This window comes from Erythrolamprus reginae, chromosome 1, assembly GCF_031021105.1.
Source record: "Erythrolamprus reginae isolate rEryReg1 chromosome 1, rEryReg1.hap1, whole genome shotgun sequence".
In the NCBI taxonomy this organism is placed as follows: Eukaryota; Metazoa; Chordata; class Lepidosauria; order Squamata; family Dipsadidae; genus Erythrolamprus; species Erythrolamprus reginae.
The window spans coordinates 126,840,755-126,864,222 of record NC_091950.1 but is presented as its reverse complement, the minus strand read 5'-3'; the positions used below and the strand labels follow the sequence as shown (position 1 = coordinate 126,864,222).

The 23,468-nt window shown below is 40.4% G+C and overlaps 1 protein-coding gene across 1 annotated transcript in view; it reads left to right on the top strand.

The window, feature by feature from the left end:
- The window catches only part of SERGEF (secretion regulating guanine nucleotide exchange factor), an 85,260-nt gene that overhangs the window by 5,245 nt on the left and 56,547 nt on the right, over positions 1-23,468 (top strand). Inside the window, exons 3-9 of the mRNA XM_070764393.1 lie at positions 957-1,112; positions 8,163-8,257; positions 8,520-8,580; positions 11,680-11,793; positions 13,951-14,013; positions 15,550-15,708; positions 21,813-21,979. Of these exons, the coding sequence (XP_070620494.1) occupies positions 957-1,112; positions 8,163-8,257; positions 8,520-8,580; positions 11,680-11,793; positions 13,951-14,013; positions 15,550-15,708; positions 21,813-21,979 (815 nt within the window). The remainder of the gene's footprint in view (positions 1-956; positions 1,113-8,162; positions 8,258-8,519; positions 8,581-11,679; positions 11,794-13,950; positions 14,014-15,549; positions 15,709-21,812; positions 21,980-23,468) is intronic.

Genomic DNA, 23,468 nt, shown 5'->3' with positions numbered 1-23,468 from the left:
ATAACAAACTGAAATATAGGTGCAATTGTATGGAGAAAAGGAAGCTATGATGCTGCTCATATTATCACTATCTTCAACATTTTTTATCTAGCCCTTCAAAACAAATCAAATTTAGGAAACACGAATCACTTGGATTTTTGAAAAGATCTTTATTGCACGTAGTAATGTGGTTAAATTTTTAAAGCAATTCTTCAGCATAACTTAATTAATTAAGGTGGAATTAATTTGAGTCTTTATCTGACATCCCCCCCAAAATCCAATGGAGTCTGGGATCTTTTGCAGCAGCTGTGTTTCTTCCTGTAAAACGTATGGTCCATCTTTCACGTTCTTAGGATCTATTAGAATAGAATAGAATAGAATAGAATAGAATGGAATGGAATGGAATGGAATAGAATTCTTTATTGGCCAAGTGAAATTGGACACACAAGGCATTTGTATTGGTGCATATGCTCTCAGTGCACATAAAAGAAAATATAGATTTGTCAAGATACTATATTAGATTTGTCACAATTTTGTCACAATTACCATAATTATTTTTTTAACCCATTCTTCTTCAAGGAGCCATATCATGCTGAACAAGATAATAAAAACTTGAACCTAGCAATTACAGAACAATACATAATGGTACTTTTCCTAAAACCGAATAATAAGAATAGAAAGAATCCAATGCTGAAAACAATTCATTTCAAAGAGGAAGTACAGAAGCAGTATTGTCCTAAAGCAGATGTTGTTCTACAAATGAACAGGCCTGACTTTAATTGTCTAAAGGAAAACAATTCCAATATTTTTTTCTTCAAGAGATGTGCTGCCACTAAGAAGCCACTTCCTCAATTACTCGTATAAGTTAAATGATATATTTATGAGTGCTAGCGTAATATATCTCTGATGATTAAATCTATTAATTTATATGGTCTGCATGCTATAGATAAGTCTGATGCTATTTGTTTATTTCACAGACACTGGAGAGATCTTTTTCTGTGGCCAGAATAAAGATGGACAGTTGGGACTTGGTCATACTGAGGATGTGACTCATTTTACCTTGTGTTCTTCTCTTTGTGGCTGTCCTGTCATACAAGTTGCCTGTGGCTGGGATTTTACAGTTATACTTGTTGGTAAATCTGTCATAATTTATTAGACTTTTATGTCACTGAACTCTCAATGATTTGGGGTGACTCATAACAATTGAACAAAGAATTCCAATAAAATCAGTTAAATGTAAAATATAAAGCTGGCAAGCATAATGAAATGATGGCAAAGGCTTGGATAAATATTGAAGCAAATAATTGCATATTGTGAAAGCACTGGACTCTATGTATGCCTCCAAGAGATTCCAAGATCTTCAGAGTGGTGTATTGTGTATAAAAAAATTAAAATTTGCCTATTTTTGAGTGTTTGGAAATGGGACCATTTTCAACTGAATTAAGCACAATAATTTAAAAAAAAAGAGAGCTATGAACAAAGACTTTTGTACTCACCGTGCAACCAGTGCTTATAGAGCTATACAACTTACAATAAAGTTCTAAAATAAAGCTAAATTAGTATTAAAAGTTCCATTCGGTTGCTTCCAATGGGATATAGATGCAATTAATATTTATTGAATTATACTGGCTTTTTAAAATAACAAGAATTAGGTTAGACAAGAAACAGTATGGTGAGTTGTGCTCATTTAAAGAACACAAAGTTAACTCGGTGAAACAGTTCTGTTTAATTCATTTTATCACCATTTCATTCATCCATTGATTCATTCACTTGCCAATTACTCTGGGTAACTTACAGAAGATTAAAACATGTTAAACGGCCATTTCCTTATAAATGTAAATCTCTGAAACTACTTTGCAGCTAGGAGATTTCTTTTCAGTTCTGGTTTTCAGCTGTTTTTCTGCCCCTGTCTTTATACATGGTTTCTTTAATTGCAGTTTTTGTCTCTTGTTCATTATCTTATCAGTCTAATATTCTAAAGTTCTTACACTGCATTTAAGCCACACTAGAAATAAGTAATTAATATACAGGTAGCCCTTGCTTAATGACCTGTTTTATTTTATTTATTTTTATTTATTTGTAAAACATGTGCAAGATATAGGCATATGTGGTATAGATATAAACATAAACAAAATAAGTTTAGATAAACGAGATCAATAGGGCAGTAAGACAGGGATGGTAGGCACTTGGTGTGCTTATGCATGCCCCTTACAGACCTCTTAGGAAAGAAGTGAACAATATGAACAATAGACAGTCTATGTTTTGGGGGTTTGGGGAAGAAACCACAGTCAGATAGTGCATTCCAGGAATTGATCACTCTGTTGCTGAAGTTGTATTTTCTGCAACTGAGTTTGGAGCGGTTTACATTAAATTTGCATCTATTAGGGGCGAGTACAAGTGCACTAGAGTGCCTTCCGTCCCCTGTCCTATTGCTCTCCTATATCTCCTATACATTTCTTCTAGTCCTATATCTCTTCTTTTATTCTTTCCTTGATATGTTCTATTACTATACCTTCTTTTCTATTATTTCTTGGATATATTTTACTATGAGTATCTCCTCTATAATCTCCATCATGTATTTTACTATGTGTATATAGATATACAGTATACCCACTAAAACCCTCATTGTGTATTGGACAAAATAAATAAATAAAATAAATAAATAGATTAAAAGAAAGATTTTTAAGCACCGGAGCCCTGCAGAAGACATAGCCTCCCATCCCTTGTCCTATTGTCTCTCCTATATCTCCTATATCGTATCTACTATTCTACTATTCTATTCTTATATTACTCTCATAATATCCTTCTATTCTCTAATTGATATATTCTCTTCCTAATTTTTCACTTCTATTTGTTCTCTAATATATTTTACTCGAGTATAACCTCTATAGCCTTCATTGTGTATTATTGTGCATTGGACAAAATAAACAAACAAACATAAATAAATAAATAAGTAGCAGGAGGGAGGGAAGAGACTGCTGCTCCGCTGGACTACGGCATTAAGATCAAATATAGGGAAACTTTTCAGTTAATTTTGAAAAACAACAGATAGTTCAGAAGGATTAGACTCCCCCGTTTCGGAGGATCGTGTTACCTTGTGTCTCGGCAGTGCTTTTCTCTTTATTTCCTGCTGTGAGAAGGCTGGGAGCCCCGATCAGCTGGGGCTCGGAAAATGGCGACTGTGACCGAGCTGGTTTGATTCTGCCATGAATCCACACTTTTTAAGAGCATTCTGCAGTGGGGTGAGCTGTATTGTTGCAATTACATTGAGGCTCAACCCGGGGGCTGGCAGAGATAAGAAGAGTGGGGGTTGCCGCCCAGCATTGACTCATACTGACACGGACAGAGGTGGAAAAGGAGAGGTCTGAGAAGGAGCGAGCGAGTGTGTGAATGTTCAGGGCAAGCATGCTGGGCCGACTGTGCACGGGCCGAGGAGGAAAGTAGATGGAGGAAAACGTCCCCCACAACAGCAGGACGTTCCCAAAAACAACGGGATCTACCGGATAGACGCTGGACGTCGAGTGGTTACATGGTGGGCACGCTTGACGTCGGAGGGCTTTGCGGTGGACATACTCGGTGCTGGAGTGCCTGGAAGAAGGAGGGTCTGCCATTATAGTGAACAAGGAGATTGTGAGAAAGAAACTGCCAGATTGAAATTGACAGTATGAAAACCTTGTGGCTGCTGGATGCTATAACTGAAGACCAGGGGATACAGAGATACCTCTCAAATAACAGCAGAGGTACTGGTAGACATTTGGGGCGACCCATGAGAGACCGGGGGTGTCGTGGAGGTGAGAAAGCTGATAACAACGACAGTGGCAAAGAGAAAACCTGGGACGACAGAGGACAGAGTTTATACTCAGGACTGTTTGTCCTACTAATAACATCATACATCCCTCAGACTCACCTTTTTAGACTGGATGATATCTATATGAACTTGGCTTAATTGATTAATTAACTGACCAGTTGAAATATCTTCTACCTATATATTTATTTTTATTACTTATATTTATCTATATTTTTAATAATTAATATTTTAATAATATGAACTATTAGTTTTATATTAACTCTTTTTAATTAAATTATTGTGGGGATTTTTAAGTGGATGGGAGGATGGTAGTGATGGCATGAATGAATGGGACTATTTTAGTAATTATTGGAATGAATGGAATACTGTGAATGAAAATGAATGGGAGGGGAGTGATAGATGGAATGGAGTGGGTGGGAGGGATTATAATATGTATGGAATGAATGAATATGACATGAATGGAATTTTTGGCACACCTGACGCTGGAGGGGCAGGAGGGGAGGGGACACTTATCTCTGGGGTGGCAGAGGGTCAAAATATCCCAGTCTTGCTGGGGAGAGGCAGGTATGGCGGAAGCCATGGAGCTAGCCGTTCCAGGGGAAGGAGGAATCGCTGCTTAGTAGCGATCCCTTCTTCAGGCTCCATGAGCTTAACTCAAAGCACTGGTGATGAGTGTAATTCTGGCCCTGGGCTCAAGTTGTTGCTACTCAATGCCAGGTCGGTGGTAAATAAAGCTCTCCTCATCCGGGATCTGATCCTGGATGAGGAGGCCGACCTGGCTTGTGTGACCGAAACCTGGCTGGGCCCGGAGGGAGGAGTTCCTCTCTCTGAAATTTGCCCAGCTGGGTTTCGGGTATGGCACCAACCTCGACCCCAGGGAAGGGGGGGAGGAGTGGCTATTATAGCCAGGGAGAGTCTTGGCCTGCGTAGGCTCATTGCTCCAGAGGTTGCGGGTTGCGAGTCCCTCCTGGTGAAGTTGGACTTAGGGGTTCAGGTGGGCTTGTTACTCACGTACCTGCCTCCCAGCTGCGTGTCAACAGCCCTGCCTGTGCTGCTCGAGGAGGTGGCCGGGCTGGCGGTGGAGTTCCCCGGACTTATCGTCCTGGGGGACTTCAATCTGCCGTCGCTCGGCGGTTCCTCTGGACTGGCACAGGAGTTCATGGCCACCATGACAGCCATGGACCTGACTCAAGTAGTTCAGGGTCCGACTCACGAGGGTGGGCACGCACCCGATATGATATTCCTCTCTGAGCAACTGAGTAATGATCTGAGATTAAGGGGCTTAGAAGTGCTGCCTTTGTCGTGGTCAGATCATTTCCTACTGCGGCTTAACTTCCTGGCTCCAATCCTTCCCCGCAGGGAGGCGGAACCAATTAGGAGGTTCCGCCCCAGACGCCTGATGGATCCAGAAGGCTTCCAGATGGCGCTTGGGGTTATTCCAGATACACTTGTCCACAGTTCGGCAGAGTCTCTTGCTGAGGCCTGGAACAAGGCTGCAGGGGAGGCTCTTGACCGGATTGCGCCGTTGCGACCTCTCCGCGGCACTAGACCCCGTAGAGCTCCATGGTTCAACGAGGAGCTCCGGGTGTTGAAGCGCCAGAAGAGACGTCTGGAGAAGCGATGGAGGAAGAGTAAGTCCGAATCCGATCGAACACTTGTAAGAGCTCATATTAAGACTTACAAAGTGGCGCTCAAGGCGGCAAGATGCGCGTATCATGCCGCCTTGATTGCATCAGCGGAATCCCGCCCGGCCGCTCTGTTTAGGGTAACCCGCTCCCTTCTTAATCAGAGGGGAGTTGGGGAGCCCTTGCAGAGTAGTGCCGAGGATTTTAACACGTTTTTCGCTGATAAAATCGCCCGGATCCGAGCAGACCTCGACTCCAATTGTGAAACAGAGTCGACTGACAATGAGTCAGTCGAGGTGACTGGGGCTAAACGTCTTTGTCCATCTGTCTGGGAGGAGTTTGACTTGGTGACACCTGATGAAGTGGACAAGGCCATTGGAGCTGTGAGTTCCGCCACCTGTTTACTGGATCCGTGTCCCTCTTGGCTGGTTTCGGCCAGTCGAGGGGTGACACGGAGCTGGGTCCAGGAGATTGTCAACGCCTCCTTGGGGAGGGGGTCCTTTCCGCCACTTTATAAGGAGGCGGTTGTGCGCCCCCTCCTCAAGAAGCCTTCCCTGGACCCAGCCGTGCTTAATAACTACCGTCCAGTCTCCAACCTTCCCTTCATGGGGAAGGTTGTCGAGAAGGTGGTGGCACTTCAACTCCAGCGGTCCTTGGATGAAGCCGATTATCTAGGTCCTCAGCAGTCTGGATTCAGGCCCGGCTACAGCACGGAAACTGCTTTGGTCGCGTTGATGGATGATCTCTGGCGGGCCCGGGACAGGGGCTTGTCCTCTGTCCTGGTGCTCCTTGACCTCTCAGCGGCTTTCGATACCATCGACCATGGTATCCTTCTGCGCCGGCTGGAGGGGTTGGGAGTGGGAGGCACTGTTCTTCAGTGGTTCTCCTCCTACCTCTCCGGTCGGTCGCAGTCGGTGTTAGTGGGGGGTCAGAGGTCGACCCCGAGGTTTCTCCCTTGTGGGGTGCCTCAGGGGTCGGTCCTCTCCCCCCTGCTATTTAATATCTACATGAAACCGCTGGGTGAGATCATCCAAGGGCATGGGGTGAGGTATCATCAATATGCCGATGATACCCAGTTGTACATCTCCACCCCATGTCCAGTCAACGAAGCAGTGGAAGTGATGTGCCGGTGCCTGGAGGCTGTTGGGGCCTGGATGGGTGTCAACAAACTCAAACTCAACCCAGACAAGACGGAGTGGCTGTGGGTCTTGCCTCCCAAGGACAATTCTATCTGTCCGTCCATTACCCTGGGGGGGGAATTATTGACCCCCTCAGAGAGGGTCCGCAACTTGGGCGTCCTCCTCGATCCACAGCTCACATTAGAAAAACACCTTTCAGCTGTGGCGAGGGGGGCGTTTGCCCAGGTTCGCCTGGTGCGCCAGTTGCGGCCCTATTTGGACCGGGAGTCATTGCTCACAGTCACTCATGCCCTCATCACCTCGAGGCTCGACTACTGTAACGCTCTCTACATGGGGCTACCTTTGAAAAGTGTTCGGAAACTTCAGATCGTGCAGAATGCAGCTGCGAGAGCAATTATGGGCTTCTCCAAGTATGCCCATATCACTCCAACACTCCGCAGTCTGCATTGGCTGCCGATCAGTTTCCGGTCACAATTCAAAGTGTTGGTTATGACCTATAAAGCCCTTCATGGCACCGGACCAGAATATCTTCGGGACCGCCTCCTGCCGCACGAATCCCAGCGACCGGTTAGGTCCCACAGAGTTGGCCTTCTCCGGGTCCCGTCGACTAAACAATGTCGTCTGGCGGGACCCAGGGGAAGAGCCTTCTCTGTGGGGGCCCCGACCCTCTGGAACCAGCTCCCCCCTGAGATTAGGATTGCCCCCACCCTCCCTGCCTTTCGTAAACTCCTTAAGACCCACCTTTGCCGTCAGGCATGGGGGAACTAAAACACCTCCCCCTTGCCCATGTTGTTTTGTTGATTGAGTGACTGTGTGCCTGTTTTTTATATATACTGTTTTTTTATGAGATTATTAATTTCAATTGGAATCTGGATGGGTGGGCATTGGATTTGGTATTGTGTACTGTACTGTTTTTTATTATTGTTGTGAGCCGCCCCGAGTTTGCGGAGAGGGGCGGCATATAAATCCAATAAACCTAAACCTAAACCTAAATAAAAATAAATAAATTATGTGCTTGTGTATTGTTGCTGTTGAAGCTGAAGTAGTCATTGACAGCTAGGACATTGTGGCAGATAATTTTATGAACTACATTTAGGTTAGATCGACGGCAACATAGTCCAAGATTTCAAGTCTAGTAGAATAAAGTATTCTGTTGCAGAGTGGAGGACGCTTCTCGTGAAATATTTTTGGACTCTCTCAATTGTATTAATGTCCGATATTCAATACAGATTCCAGACAGATGAGCTGTATTTGAGAATTGGTTTAGCGAATGTTTTGAATGCTTTGGTTCGCAGTGTAATATTGCCAGAGAAGAAGCTTTCCAAGATTAGATGAACTACTCTTAGTGCCTTTTTGGAAATGTCGTTACAGTGGGCTCTGGCACTTAGATCATTAGATATGAAGTACTCCAAGGTCCTTGACAGAGTGAGGGTCGTCTACAAGGTTGTGGCCTCGAAGCTTGTATTTTGAGTTCTGATTCTTTTTGCCAATGTGTAAGACAGAGCATTTATTGGTTGAGATTGGAAATTGCCAATTGTTTGACCATTCTGATACCTAATAGTCAAGATCTTTTTGAAGGCTAGTAGTATTATCTTCTGCTCTATCTTTCAGGAAATGGCCAAGTTTTCTCCTGTGGTTCTAATTCCTTTGGGCAACTGGGAATTCCTGATATTTCAGACAGATGCACTATTCCAGCAATGATTAAGGTGAGAGGTCTTGAAAAGTCCTTTGGTGTCCTTGTCACCAAAGCTTTTTAATCACTCCATCAGAGCGAGGGAAAAAAAGCAATTTTGTAAACATGAGATGATTTATTTTATAGGTCGCTCTAAATTCGTGCTGTTAGTTTTGAGGATATCTTCATGCTTCCTGTTTGTAAAAATCAGTTTGAAAAATTAAGTATTTCATTCAATAGAATTATTATGTTTTATGATGCACATTTCTTTCACCATCCTCTCACTTCTCTCACAGTCTTTACAGGATAAAATAATAAATATTGCTGCTGGACTCAGGCACGCTGTTGCTGTGGCTGGTGAGTTACACCTTTATAGTGAAATTAACAATAATAAAGATGTAATACTAAACCTAATCAGATGAGTTTAATTTTGCAGATGAAATTGCTCTGCGAATTTGCTAGAAAAGACATAAAGTGTTTAAGAAATACCGTAATTCATTGATTCAATATTCAATGACAGGCTAATACAAATCAGGTATTTTATGTAATATAATTCTATGATGATTATTTAACTTTCATGGAACCCCTTAAAAAAGCCTTTTAAGGGAGGAATGTATAAGACTTTTGGAATGGAAGACTTTTAAAAGAAATGTATAATTAGGATAATTTTGGTCTTTTACTCTCAGCCATTTAAACTATATAAATTGCTTAATAGGTTTCATTAATTAAAGCCTGGAAATCAATATTACATTGTTTTTCCCAGTATTAACTGGGATGATGCAGCACTCATTCTAAAAATAGGTGGACAAAATGGCCCTCACTGGTTGAAGATGTAGTGTATTAGGGATCTTAAAAATATTAATGGTTGTCCTTGGATTGCAACCCTAATTGGGATGTGAGTTTAGCAACAGTGGTCCAGGCAGTTCTGGTTGTGGTTGTTAGGTGACCTCCCAGATTTCTCAGTGACTGTGCTTATCAGGAGCCGCCAATGAGAAAGTTGCAGATGAAGTCCTTGTTCCCTGATAGCTGACACCCTGATCCAAACTATTCCTGGTTTGGTTTTTTCCAGCCCTGAGCCTTGATTTTTCCCAGGCAAGGGATGCTTTTAAGGGATCCCTGAGCCAGAAGAGGTTAGCTTGATTATACTGTCAGCCTTCTCCAGGTCCTATCCGCCAAAAAATGTTGGTTGGCAGGACCTCGGGGAAGAGCCTTCTCTGTGGTGGCTCTGACCTTATGAAATCAACTGCCCCCAGAGATTTGCATCATCTTCTCCTTACTGGTTTTCCGGAAAGCTGCTAAAACCTGGCTTTTCTGGAAGGCTTGGAATTAAGATTGAATGTTAGGATGTATGGTTTTTATGATATATGTGATTTTAGTAATGTTTTTTTTACTGTTTTTACTTGTATTTGTAACTCATTGTTAGCCGCTCAGAGTCCATTTCAAAGTGAGTGGCATTTAAATAAATAAATACTGCTTCAAATGAATTGTATTTGCTTCAGCTCCCCTACTGCCTATTCCACTCCCCTCCATCTTTGTCTATCCTGTATAGCATGGCTGAGATGAAGACATTGCTGTATTCCACCATTGCGTTTTCCTTATCATCAATCATGACCCCCAGTAGACATTCTTCCCTGTTTCCTTCTCTGTGCCATTATTGCCTTCTTTCTCCCCCTTGGCATTGCTTTACCTCCCCTATGCTGGGCTTGCTGACACTGGTGAGCCTGACGCTCCCCTTTGCCACTGGTTCACACCATCTGTGACCCCAGTCAGGACACCATGGGGCTTGAAATTCCAAATTTTTCCCTATTGGTTCTATAGGCTTGGTGACCTGGTGGGCATGGCAGGGGAAGGATACTGCAAAATCTCCATTCTCACCCCACTCTGGGGCCAGCCAGAGGTGGTATTTGCTGGTTCTCTGAACTACTCAAAATTTCTGCTACTGGTTCTCCAGAACCACAAGATCATATGCTGCAATGTCCTGCCTGTCGGCGACTACTTCAGCTTCAACCACAACAACACAAGAGCACACAACAGATTTAAACTTAATATTAACCGCTCCAAACTTGACTGTAAAAAATATGACTTCAGTAACCGAGTTGTCGAAGCGTGGAACTCATTACTGGACTCCATAGTGTCATCCCCAAACCCCCAACACTTTACCCTTAGATTATCTACGGTTGACCTATCCAGATTACTAAGAGGTCAGTAAGGGGCGAGTACAAGTGCACTAGAGTGCCTTCCATCCCCTGTCCTATTGCTCTCCTATATCTCCTATACCTTTCTTCTATTCCTATATCTCTTCTATTCTTTCATTATATGTTCTATTACTATACCTTCTTTTCTATTATTTCTTAGATATATTTTACTATGAGTATCTCCTCTATAACCTTCATCATGTATTTTACTATGTGTATATAGATATATATATACCCACTAAAACCCTCATTGTGTATTGGACAAAATAAATAAATAACCCTGCTGAATTTCACCACTGACCTGAGGCTGGCTGGAGAGGCAAGGGAATGCTGAAATAAAAGGAGAAAGAAAAAGAAGAAGATGACAGCTTCAAGGAGGACAAAGAGGAAGGTTCACTTGGAGATGTGGTGGCAGTAGGAAGGTGGTAGTGGTGGAATAGAGCAGTCTCTTCATTTGAGTCATGCTATGCAGGGTGCCACAAGGGCTGAAAAGGGGTAAAGATAGGTTGAGAGGAATTGAAGCAGAGGCATTTTGCACAGGATAAGAGTCGGTCTTCTTCGGGTCCCGTCAACTAAACAATGTCATCTGGCGGGATCCAGGGGAAGAGCCTTCTCTGTGGCAGCCCCGACCCTCTGGAACCAGCTCCCCCCGGAGATCAGAATTGCCCCCATCCTCCTTGCCTTTCATAAGCACCTTAAAACCCACCTCTGTCGTCAGGCTTGGGGGAACTGAACTACCCTTTTCCCCCTAGGCCTATACAATTTATGCATGGTATGTTTGTGTGTATGTTTGGTTTTAATAAGGTTTTTTAAAATTATTTTAAACATTAGATTTGTTATATGCTGTTTATTACTGTTGTTAGCTGCCCCGAGTCTACGGAGTGGGGCGGCATTCAAATCGAATCGAATCGAATCGAATCGAATCAAATCAAATCAAATCAAATCAAGAATGTGACTGTGGGTCCTGTGATAGTTTTAAATGTGGGCGAGTTGCCAAGCACCCAAATTTTTATTATGGGGATGCTGCAGTGACCAGAACTCTCAGAATGGGTTTTCCCCCCCCAGTTCTATTGTAACTTTGAACAATTGCTGAACAAATGAACACAGGACTATATGTACAGCTAAATTATGTTTTACATTTTATGTGCTAAATGTGAACTGTTAAGCTGATATCAATAAGACAAGTTGATGTATTTCTTCAGGCTATTATCAGGGGAATAATTTTTAATCTTGACAATTTATTTTCTCTTTGTGTGAGCAGAAAATGGTTCTGTATTTCAATGGGGAATTGGTATGGCATCTCAAGCAAAGCGAATGTGCCAAGAAAAAAACATTCCTTCTTTCTTGAGGGCAAAGGAACCTTGCAAAGTACCAGGTTTGTTTTTTCAAAGCTATACATGATATTGATGTTTGTTTTGGGCTTTTGTGCACATACACTGCACAGAGTCACTTTGCAGCATATAAATGTGTCTTTGTTGTCTTCTGTAGCTGCGGAGAGGGGCGGCATACAAATCTAATAAATAATAATAATAATAATAATAATAATAATAATAATAATAATAATAAATATACTCAGATTTTTAAAACTTTTCACAGCAGAGCCCTCTCTATCTTGGTAGTTCTTCTCTGAACTTGTTTTATTTTGCAATTATTCTTTTTGTATTTTGGTACACCCCTGCGACCCCAGGACACAATGAAACAACAAGTATTTCCAATGATTTGGATTCTATGATCCTATTAATACAGTGATACCTCGTCTTACAAACGCCTCGTCATACAAACTTTTCAAGATACAAACCCGGGGTTTAAGATTTTTTTGCCTCTTCTTACAAACTATTTTCACCTTACAAACCCACCGCCTCTGGACTTCCGTTGCCAGCGAAGCGCCCGTTTTTGCGCTGCTGGGATTCCCCTGAGACTCCCCTCCATGGGAAACCCCACCTCCGGACTTCCGTGTTTTTGTGATGCTGCAGGGGAATCCCAGCAGCGCAAAAACAGGTGCTTCACTGGCAACGGAAGTCTGGAGTTGGGGTTTCGAAGACTTTGGTGTTTTTGTGATACTGCAATTTCACTAATGCTCCCTTTGCTGGGAAACCCCACTTCCGGACTTCCGTTGCCAGGGAAGCGCTTGTTTTTGTGCTGCTGGGATTCCCCTGCAGCATCACAAAAACACGGAAGTCCGGAGGTGGGGTTTCCCATGGAGGAGAGCCGCAGGGGAATCCCAGCAGCGCAAAAACGGGCACTTCAGCTGGCAAAAGGGGTGAATTTTGGGCTTGCACGCATTAATCGCTTTTCCATTGATTCCTATGGGAAACATTGTTTCATCTTACAAACTTTTCACCTTAAGAACCTCGTCCCAGAACCAATTAAGTTTGTAAGACAAGGTATCACTGTATATCCAAGGATAACATTTGTCTTTTTAACAGCTGTGTCACGATAGTGCCTCACATTTAACTTATAGATGACAAGAATACCTAGTGTTCATTTTTCATGTTAAGGAGAACAACACTTTTGATAGTTGTTGATATCTCATGATCTAAGGCTTTGTTTGTCCTACAAAAAAACTGAGAATTCAGGAATTATAGTTCAAGGGAGGACATTCCCAAATCCCGCTATTGCTATTCATGTTATTTTCAGTGGTTTTCATAATAGCAATATTTCTTTTGTTCAAAACTCTGTAACAGCTCAGGATACTTAAACCAAGACATGGTTCTTGAACATTAATTTCATGGTAAGTCTATATGCTTGCATTTTTAAAGACTATTCAGCCATATCAAAGAGATAAGAACCGGGTGTTCAAGATTTTTTTGCCTCTTCTTAAGAACCATTTTCTACTTAAGAACCCGAGCCCAGAAAAATTTCCCAGGAAATATGAGAGTGGCACGAAGGCATGGCCAATTTTCTGCCATTTCCCCCTTTAATCCCGGCCATCTCGGGCTTTTCTGGGCTGCCAGAGGATCCTTTCAGTGGCGCTTAAGGAGGCTTTGGCAGTCCAGAGCCAACAAAGCATTTTCCTTTCTCTGGGTGCTTGGAGAGGGAATAGACCTCTGCCAGCGCCCAGAGAAAAGAAACACTCCCTTCGCTCTGGTCAGCCTCGTGCCGGGTGTACGGGAGGCGCATGCTTCTCCTCACCGCCTCAGAGTCCCTCTTTTTTTTTTTAAAGCCTTAAAGTTTTGGATTTTTTAAAAATTCACCTCATCTCACCTTCTTCCTTCAGCAGTGACTGTCCTCCTCCTCTTCTTCCTCCTCCTCCCACCCATATTTCGAGCTTTTATTTCTTTCCTAGTGGGTTTGCACGCATTATTTGCTTTTATTGCTTTTACATTGATTCCTATGGGAAAAATTGCTTCCACTTACAAACGTTTCTACTTAAGAACCTGGTCACAGAATGAATTAAGTTCTTAAGTAGAGGTGCCACTGTATCTAACATTTTTTTTAGCTTTAGTTTTGTTTGTGACATTCTGTAACACAGAAAATCTCTGCGAAAGGAATTGTCTCTTTAACTCATGACATAAATGGATTACTCTTCTAGGTTTTGAAAATGTCAAAGTGACGAGTGTAGCTTCCGGCTCACATCATGTTGTGTCACTCACAGGTATGTTTCCTTGTCTGCACCTATTCCTTTGACTTGGCTGAACCGCACAAAACATTTTGTTTCTGGTATTAGTTCAACTTTCCTTGGGAGTGTCTGGGTGTATGGCTTATATGTTTCAGTCTTCAAAGCACCTACTGTATTATTTGGACTATAAGACCCACTGGTGTATAAGACACACACCATTTTGAAGAGGTAAGTAAGAAAAAAATGTTTTTGTCCTCCACGCCCCCCAGGAGCACTCTGGAGTTTGGGAGGCTTGTAGAGTGCTTCTGGGGGCTGGGGGAAGGCAAAAATGGCCATTTTTTCCCCAAAAATGACCCATTCCCCCAATTTTTTAAAAAATGGGGGAGTTTTTGCTTTCTCCAATCCCCCGGGAACATTCTGCAGGTCTCCCAAACCCTCGCTGCACCCAATTTTTGTGAAAAACAGACAATTTCTTTTTTGCAAAAATGGGACACAGGGGCAGGGCTTTGAGAGGCCAAAAACGGCTGTATTTGCTGTATAAGACGCATCAATATTTCCACCCTCTTTTAGGGGAGGGGAGAAAGGTGCGTCTTATATGCCGAAAAATATGGTGTTTTCTTCTCCCATTTTAAAACACTCAGATGTCCTTCATATGGTTTATGTGACTTTGATGTGTGGCTTTTTGTCTGTATTTTTGTTAGCTGTTTTCATATTTGTCATCCTCGTAAGCGGAACTGAACCACTTAGATAAGCTTGCAAGCAAATCCAAGAGCTGAGAATTAGTGAAGTGTATTGATAAAAGTCAGGAAATTGCAGGCCAAAGAATTTTGGCAGCTGCTAGCCCTGCTGAGGATACCCAGTTTGGAGTGGTGATTAAAAGCACCAAGTTGGAAACTGGGGGACACTAAGTTTCTAGTCCTGCTTAGTGACAAAACCAGCTGAGTGATTTTGGCACAGTCACTTTCTCTCAGACTTGGAAAGAAGGCAGTGGCAAACTACTGTTGAAAAACAAATCCTTCCCAAGACTCGGTCAATAAAAATGAAGTACAAACTTTGTATTTAGTTTTTCTTTTCACTGTACCTAATGGCCTCAGCTCCATCTTTTGAATTGCCTATTTTGTGTACATCCTTCGTTAAGATTTGTTAAGATAAATGGTTTTCTTGCCTCTGATAATACACAAACCTTTAATCGGTAAACTCTTTTCTTATGGGGAGCCGACAAAAGAATATTTATTATGCTTGCATTATGTGTACATATTGTGCATTAATGTTGTCAAGGCTATGTGTTTGTATGTCCTAGATATACTTTATTTGCATGGGGATAATTTGATTTATATGTTACAAATTTGGATTTTGGAGAAATTTAATTTGCAACTATGGCTAATTGCATACAATGTGATTTATGTGTCATTTCTTGAGTGCTTTGGCTTTCTGAATTGTAGCTTCCTTTTAAAGTTGAATTGTTTACTGTTTGTGTAGAGAGCAATGACATTTAATCACTATATCTGTGTCCTTAAGAAATGATACTGAAAATGTCTTAATTGCTACTTTATTTTTTCTTTATTTTTAAAGACGATGGAGTTTTGTATGTTTGGGGAAACAATAAGCACAAGCAACTATTAAGTAAAGACTCTGTTGTTTTGGAACCTCAGAAGATTGAAGATCACTGTTTTGAGGGTGAAAAAATCAGAAGAATTTGGAGTGGTTGGACACACTTGGTGGTGCAATCAGGTATAACTTTAAAAACCTATATCTAAAATAAAACAATATCCATTTGATTGTAAATAAGGTTTGTATGGATCTTAAAAGGGATTTTAAAACTTTTAAACTGAGATGTGTGGAAGACATGGCAAAACACTGTGTCAGAAAAAATATTTGATTTTTAATATTATAAAATATTTTATAATATATTAATATTATTTAATATTTAATATTAGTGTATTGATTGGTATTTACCCTAAGCTGTAAATTAGTTTTTTGTGTTGCTTCCTCTCATGCCGCATGGCTGTGTCTCAGAAATGGCAAAAGAAGTGGCAAAGAAAAAAATCCAAAAAAAATTTGTATAAAGCCAAAAACTCTGCATGCACAGTGCCAGAAACTTTGCTTCTGTGCATACACAGAAGAGAAAAAAATCTCTGGAATTAAAAAAAAAAATTTCCCCAAAAATCCAAAAAAATTCAAATAAAAAGAGGGTGGTGTTATGTATGAAAAGTTCTGTTGTCAAGCAGATGTGAAAAAGGTGCAGTTGTTAAGCAGAATGCAATGTATTCTATAGAAGTTGTTTACCTCGTTCCAATTGGCTCCCGCGGCTTGGCGCCAAAATTGTATCACTGTCAGAAGCTCCTGTTGCCGGTCTGAAATGTATAAATAGGGAAAGCTACTGTATTACGTGCTCTTCTCTAACTCGCGTACGAGCTGTCACTGCAGTCGCGTATAGCTGGAATCCTCTTGAGAAATACAGATTACAAAATAGCTACCGAGTAAGAGTCTTATTAGGTGGCCTCCACGGATTGGCACCGACTGAACCGATTCTGTGATGTCATTATGATGTCACCATCAGGTTGCTACTGTTTTGGGCAAACCAGTCCGAACCTGGAGGAACCCACCTCTGATTATATTAGACTACAACTTCCGACAAGAAGAATAGCTATGTATGTGCTACTAAAATTCTCCTGTTTATAACCCTAACATTTAATTAACTCAAACGGTGCATTATAAGAATTATCAGGATTTTATTCAACTCTAGTAGTAGGTCTGTATTCCTAATATGCCGTTAATATTGGACAGAAATGTTATTTATTGTAGCTTTTTACAGTAGCTGTTTATTTTGTGGCTTAAATACAATATATCTTTTTTCTTTGAAGAAGATACTATGACTCCATTTCATCATTAGTGAGCTGGTGAGTTTTGTAAGGGAAATCATTGTTTGATTGCATTGGGGCTTCAGTTTAGTAGATCAGGGTAAAGATTTCCCACCTGCAAACATCACCTACCCCATAAATCAAGGGAAATGATCTAATGTTACTGGATCATTTTCTCTTTCTTTCTTGCTTGCATGTCTTGCTGCTTCCAAGGATTTGGGAATGAAAGCAATAGTGTGTAAAGCCCATCTTTGCAGCATGCCTTTAGCCTTTTGGAAGGTTAAAGGAGTAGAGAGTCCTGAAATCTCAATAGGAAGTTGTCTCAAAGGGCTAGGGCCATCACTGAGAAGGTATGGCTTTGTGGTTCTATCAGGGGGCAATATTTAAGGAAGAGGATCTGGAGCATACCCATCCTATCTAACGTAGTAAGAACTGGCAAATACCTTCAGGCAAAGGTGGTCCTGTAAGTAACTGGCCCTGGAAATTCATATTTTTTGCTGTGATAAAAGGTGATGCTGGGGTTCCTTCATTTGATGACTGTGGTTTGTACAATCCATTATAGGATGACGTGATATGTGGATAATATATAAGATAATAGAATGTAAAGTTATACACATTATTACCTTAGAGCAGGGGTCAGCAACCCATGGCTCTGGAGCCACATGTGGCTCTTTCATCGTTCTGCTGCGGTTCCCTGTTGCTCAAAATATGTGTGTCACAACTGCCAACTTTTGACCCATGATAGACCAACCATGGATAAATCCAAGAAAAAAGTTTCAGAAGAAAACAGAATCTTTAATTTAACTATGTATGCTAGTTTTGTGGCCGCTCAGGAAATACTCAGGCACGGAAAGAGTTTTGTGGCTCCCTGTGTTTTTCTTTTCAGTGGGAAAAGGGGCCAAATGGCTCTCTGAGTGTTTAAGGTTGCTGACCCCTGGCTTAGAGTCTTTATGTTGCCACAACCAATTCATGTCCAGCTTACTCTTGAATTCCGTTGACCCTTTTCTAACATCAATTTAGTGCTGATTGTTAGTTGACTCGATTCTTGTATGTAGGCTTGAATAAATCTCTGCTGCAACTTAACATATGTGCCTTATCCTTTGTGCCAGACACAATGGTATTCATTCTTTGGTACTTCCAAATTCTTTTACAGTACTTGCTTATTTTTTTAAATAAATAAAGTCACTCAATTTAAAAAAAAAGAAACATAGTATATCATAAAGCAATACATCATCCTGAGGCATAATTATTCTCAAAAATGTCTATGAGCCCCATTTCTCATATGGACTTGAAGCATTTTTAGAAAATAACTGAAAAGAGGGGAAAGATTGACTTACAAGCCCACTTGAACATTTAGGTTTGCTGATGGTTTACATACTGTTATAGCATGTAATGTTTTATTGTAGAAAAGTTGACTATTTGGGAAGTTTATTATATTTCAAGTAACAATTCATATTCTGTGTTATTGGGGCTATTCTGCGACTTCAATCTGAATCTCAGAAGCGCTGCAAACATCTGAGGTCACATAAAACAGAGTATGGGCTGTCAAAGCTTTCTGAGTTCCTTTCAAATGCGCTCATTAAACATGTTCAAACTGTCTATGTACAGACTTTCTAGCTGTAATTGCTAACGCTGTATAATTTGTAATTCAGGTCACTTTTATGGAATAGCTTGTACCTAATTTATTTTTTTGGTAAGACCTTTAGAAAAAACATGGTGTTTCTATTTTAAATGTAGGCTGCAAAAGATCTAAGTATAAATAGTTCTTTCTTTACAGCTTTTGCCAAATACACATGAATGTGCATTTTGTGTGAGTGGCAGAAGGAAGGTGAGCCTTCTCACAGTAGTTTTAATATGTATTTAAAAATCCTTCCTTCCTTCCTTCCTTCCTTCCATTCCTTCCATCCTTCCTTCCTTCCTCCCTCCCTCCCTCCCTCCCTCCCTCCCATCCATCTTATTTGCATGTGACTCTGGGCAGCAATTAACAATACGTTAGCTCAGGAAATGAATCAAAGCAGTTTTGTACCATAAAGGAAAGTGCAAATTATTTTATAACCTAATTTCTTCACAGTTCAGAGATTGTGTCTTTCTGCGCTACTACTGTTCCTGCTAAAATAGCAATGTCATTATCCAAAAATGTAGCTGCCACTAAATTCCCTAAATACTTAATTGAATGCTGTACTTAGCTGGCAACTTCTTATGGTGAGCAAAACCTGAATCTCTTTTTTGGTGTCTGTTCCAAAAGGCAGTTTTCACAACAGGTCCGCTTAGTTGGGGGCTCCAGACCCAACAGCTACCTGCCCTTAGGGATACTAGGCTTTGGTATTTCCCATTCCTGGACTATCTCACAATTACACTGGAGAAGGCCTCTTCTCAGTGGGTTGCAGGAGTGTCCAGTCCCATCTTGATGGATGCTCCTGGGTTCTGGATCATACTTATCTAACATTCTGTGCAAGACTCTTTTTCAGCCATTGCTTCATCAAAAACTAGGGCATGTGTAGAGAGGCAAGGAGGAGCGGCTGAAAAAACTAGACTCAGTAACTAGGCATATCAGACTGTAGTAATTCATTCCTGGACTATTCCACAACCCACTGAGAAAAGGCATTCAGGTAAGTCCTTTCCTTCCTAGCCACCTTTATCTCTCCTCCTCTCAGAATACCTCCGGAACCGCCTGCTACCGCATGAATCCCAGCGACCAATAAGGTCCCACAGAGTTGGCCTTCTCCGGGTCCCGTCGACTAAACAATGTCATTTGGCGGGCCCCAGGGGAAGAGCCTTCTCTGTGGCGGCCCCGGCCCTCTGGAACCAACTCCCCCCCGGAGATTAGAACTGTCCCCACCCTCCCTGTCTTTCGTAAACTACTCAAGATTCACTTGTACCGCCAGGCATGGGGGAGTTGAGACACCTTTCCCCCAGGCTTTTTTTAATACTTTGTTTTATGTTTGGTATGAATGTGCTGTTTGGTTTTTTAAAATAATGATAGGGTTTTATATGTTTTTTAATATTAGATTTGTTTCACTGCTATATTGTTTTTATTACTGTTGTGAGCTGCCCCGAGTCTTTGGAGAGGGGCGGCATACAAATCTAATAAATAATATAATAATAATAATAATAATAATAATAATAATAATAATAATAATAATAAATTACACATGACCTTCTGTCTATGAAGCCCTTTACCTGTTCTTTTTTTCAGATTCAGGTTATCAACTATGATTGTAGTTTGTATGACTGAGCAGTAATCCAACAGGATGACAGTCAATGTTTACTTTTTCTATTCTGTCAAAGATGTTTGGGTTTAAACTGCCACCTGTCTCCACACAACATGGCTAATAAAAAGCAGCTGTAATAGTTGGAATCCAAAAGAGAGCTTCAGGTTGTCCAAATTAATTTAGGAGAGTAATATTTAATTAGTATTACATGGTAAAATGATTAGATGATTAATTTGCTATTATATAATATTTAGAATAATACTATATATAGAAGAAGAATAAAAGTATTATCTTCATATAAGATTTTCTCAAATATTCAACAAGCACAAATAGTGAAGACTTACACCTGATGATATGTGTATAGAATTTCGTGTGTCTGATATAAATGTACATACAGTGTGAAACAAGTTGAAGTAGCAGTGGAGCTGGTAATAAAAAGAATTGCAATATGTAAGTGCAAGTTTTAAGAATGAGTACTTTTCAAAGTGTAAATTTAGAATGGGTGCTCACATTCTAAACACAAGAGGGATTTCCATTTATTGCTCAGAGAGCAGCTGTCTTCCTCATGGAATGGATTAATGCCAATGTAAGCTAAGTACAGTAATAATAGCAAAGAACAGTCATGTGTAACTAAGGAACTGTTCACAATATAAAATAAGAATATATATAAAACCAACTTGCTTTGTAAATAGAACTTTCTTCATATAAAATCATCTTAGTAGGTTTAGTAGAACAGTTTTGCCACTGGTTAAACCAAACAATTTAAAATTAGATTAGTAACGGAAACTTGAATTCTGGGGTATTCAAGAGGTGATTTCACTAGTTCATGTTTCTTTAGTCAAATATAAAGCACATTTTTCAGGTCTTGTTCTTTTTAAACTTGAAATCAATATTTGACTTTTATTTTGAGAGCTGCAGTTAAGTTTCTTCTGGAATGATGTTGATATGTTTATGATTAAATCACTAAATGTAGATTGCAGTCAGCATTTAGTTATTACTATTAAAAGTTTGAAGGGAAAAGTTGTATCATGAATTTTAAATAGGACAAAATTATGGTTAATGTGGTAGACTTGTGACTTCCAGGTGGTATTGGAAAAAATGATAATTGAGTATTTCTTCCATATGTAGTAGAGTTTCTTGGCTTATTTCTTCTCAGGGTGAGGAGATTAGGAGGAAAATGATGAGAAATAAATTACTATATTCTCTTTTTTGGGGTGGGTGGGTATGTAGTGAGGCTGCAAGGCATATGAAAGTTGACCATTCTGAAAACTCCAAAATAGATACAAGGTACAGTATATAACTTAACACTTTTGTGTTAAGTCACAAACCAAAATGTTTACATAGTTATATTGCTGGATTAGGAACAGGGAGGTTTCTGAGATGCTTTGTGATGCTCTTATTTCTCACTATAATCTATTCATCAAAGTTGTTTAAAGAGTTTATATACAATATATCTTGACTGGAAGAAAGGTAGAATATCAATGTAACAAACAAGCAAAAAGAATCAAGCTCAGCGAATCACCATGGTTGAATTTATAGGAACTGTACTAAGCCAAAACCAGGTAATCTTATTAATAGTGCTATTCATGAATTCAACTTCTGAATTCATTGGTGTGGAAAATATGTAAACCGAAGAGAAGGAAATATTTAATGAAATGAAAAGCTTTATGTGACGTATTCCAATCTTGCCCAGCTTAGTAATGTTTTATTATTTTATATTAAGTTCAAGAACTAACACTGCAATTATGTCACTGATGTTTAGAGACAGAGAAAGTCTTCACATGGGGCAGAGGAGACTATGGTCAACTTGGAAGAAGTGAGATGCCATGCGAAAGACAGACCCAGGATAGAAAGGGATCAACAGAACATTATTTGAAAGAGTCACCTTATGCGCCTGCTACAGTACCTAGACTCTCTGGTGCATCTGAGGTAAGAGAAAACTATGCGTGTTGTCATCTCAGTCTTTCTTTTATTAATTTGAATGGTGCCTCTGGCACAGGGAATGCAGTACTGTCTCAATCCATTAAGTCAACATTGCAATGCGTTTACTTATTACATCTAATATTCTGCCAGTTATTTAGTTTCTAAAAACTGAAAGACAATCCAAATGTGATTCTCTATGCTACTCTTTCTAATAGTCTGATTGCAGCTTTCCTGATATTTGCTTTTTTATGACAAAATTTTCTTAATACACTTTTTGCAATAATAAATTAAATTGTACAAAAGATTTGAATTTTGGAAGACTGGCTTTAATGATCTCCATTTTATTATCATCATCATCATCATCATCATCATCATCATCATCATCCTAATATGCTGGATTTCATACCAAAGTTAATTGTAGAAGTACTCTCTCTGAAAAACAAACAGGGAAAGAAAAGCCTTTTTTCTAATTAGTGTATTTTTCTGAGTATAAGATGCACCTTTCCCTCCTCTAAAAGAGGCCGAAAGTTTGGGTGTGTCTTATACTCTGAATATAGCTTTTTCAAAGCTTTTTTTCCCAGCCCTAATGATTTTCCCTGCTTTTCTCGACTTGCAGGGTTTTTTTCATTGCTAATTGCTCCATGGAATGTTTTTTCCAGCCCTAATGAGATGCCAATGAGCTTCTCGGCTTGCAGGCTTTTTCATTGCTACTCCCTCCTAAGAATGTTTTTTCCATCCCTACGTTTTTGCAGGATTTTTAAAATTGCTACTCACTCTGAATAAGGGTTTTTTAAAAGCCCTATCCAGGGGATAAAATAATGTGCTGAAACTGACTATACTAAGGATGCTAGCCAGATGAAAAATTGGAGTGGTTGTCACGGCATTGAGTCCGCCATGTCAAATGACCTGACAGATTGCATTCGCCCTGGGTTTAGGAGGGATCCTCTCGTTCCAGTGGGCAGTTGCTTTCTATCTCACTGTCACCTGGGCTTCCCCTCCATTTCGTGCTGTCTTCCACACATGGAATGCCTTCAAAGGGTCCGAATACAAAAAAAATCCAGAGATTAAAGGGAGGAGCTTATCCTTTGCCCTTTGTGCTGCCCTGACATCGCCACCAGAAGTCCAGTTTGTTTTTCAACTGAATTGTACAGCTTATATTGTTGTGAGCTGCCCTGAGTCCCAGGAGAAGGGAGGCATAGAAATCTGATTAATAAATAAATAAATATGTTATGTTAGAGATAGGAAATATTCTGCAGTGATTTACCTTGGTCTGATTTTTTTTAAAAAAACATCTCAAAAGCATGACATTTTAGCAAGTGTATGTAGACTTTCTATATTGATTATAGACTTAGGGAGTTCTTGTTTTCAGTATCAGTGAACAGAAGAGAGAAACCTGAATTCCTTCTTAACAAACTCTTTGTCACAAACATACTGTAGCTTTAAAAATATTTCTGTTTGCTGAGAGCACAAACATGAGAAGGTATATGAAACAGAT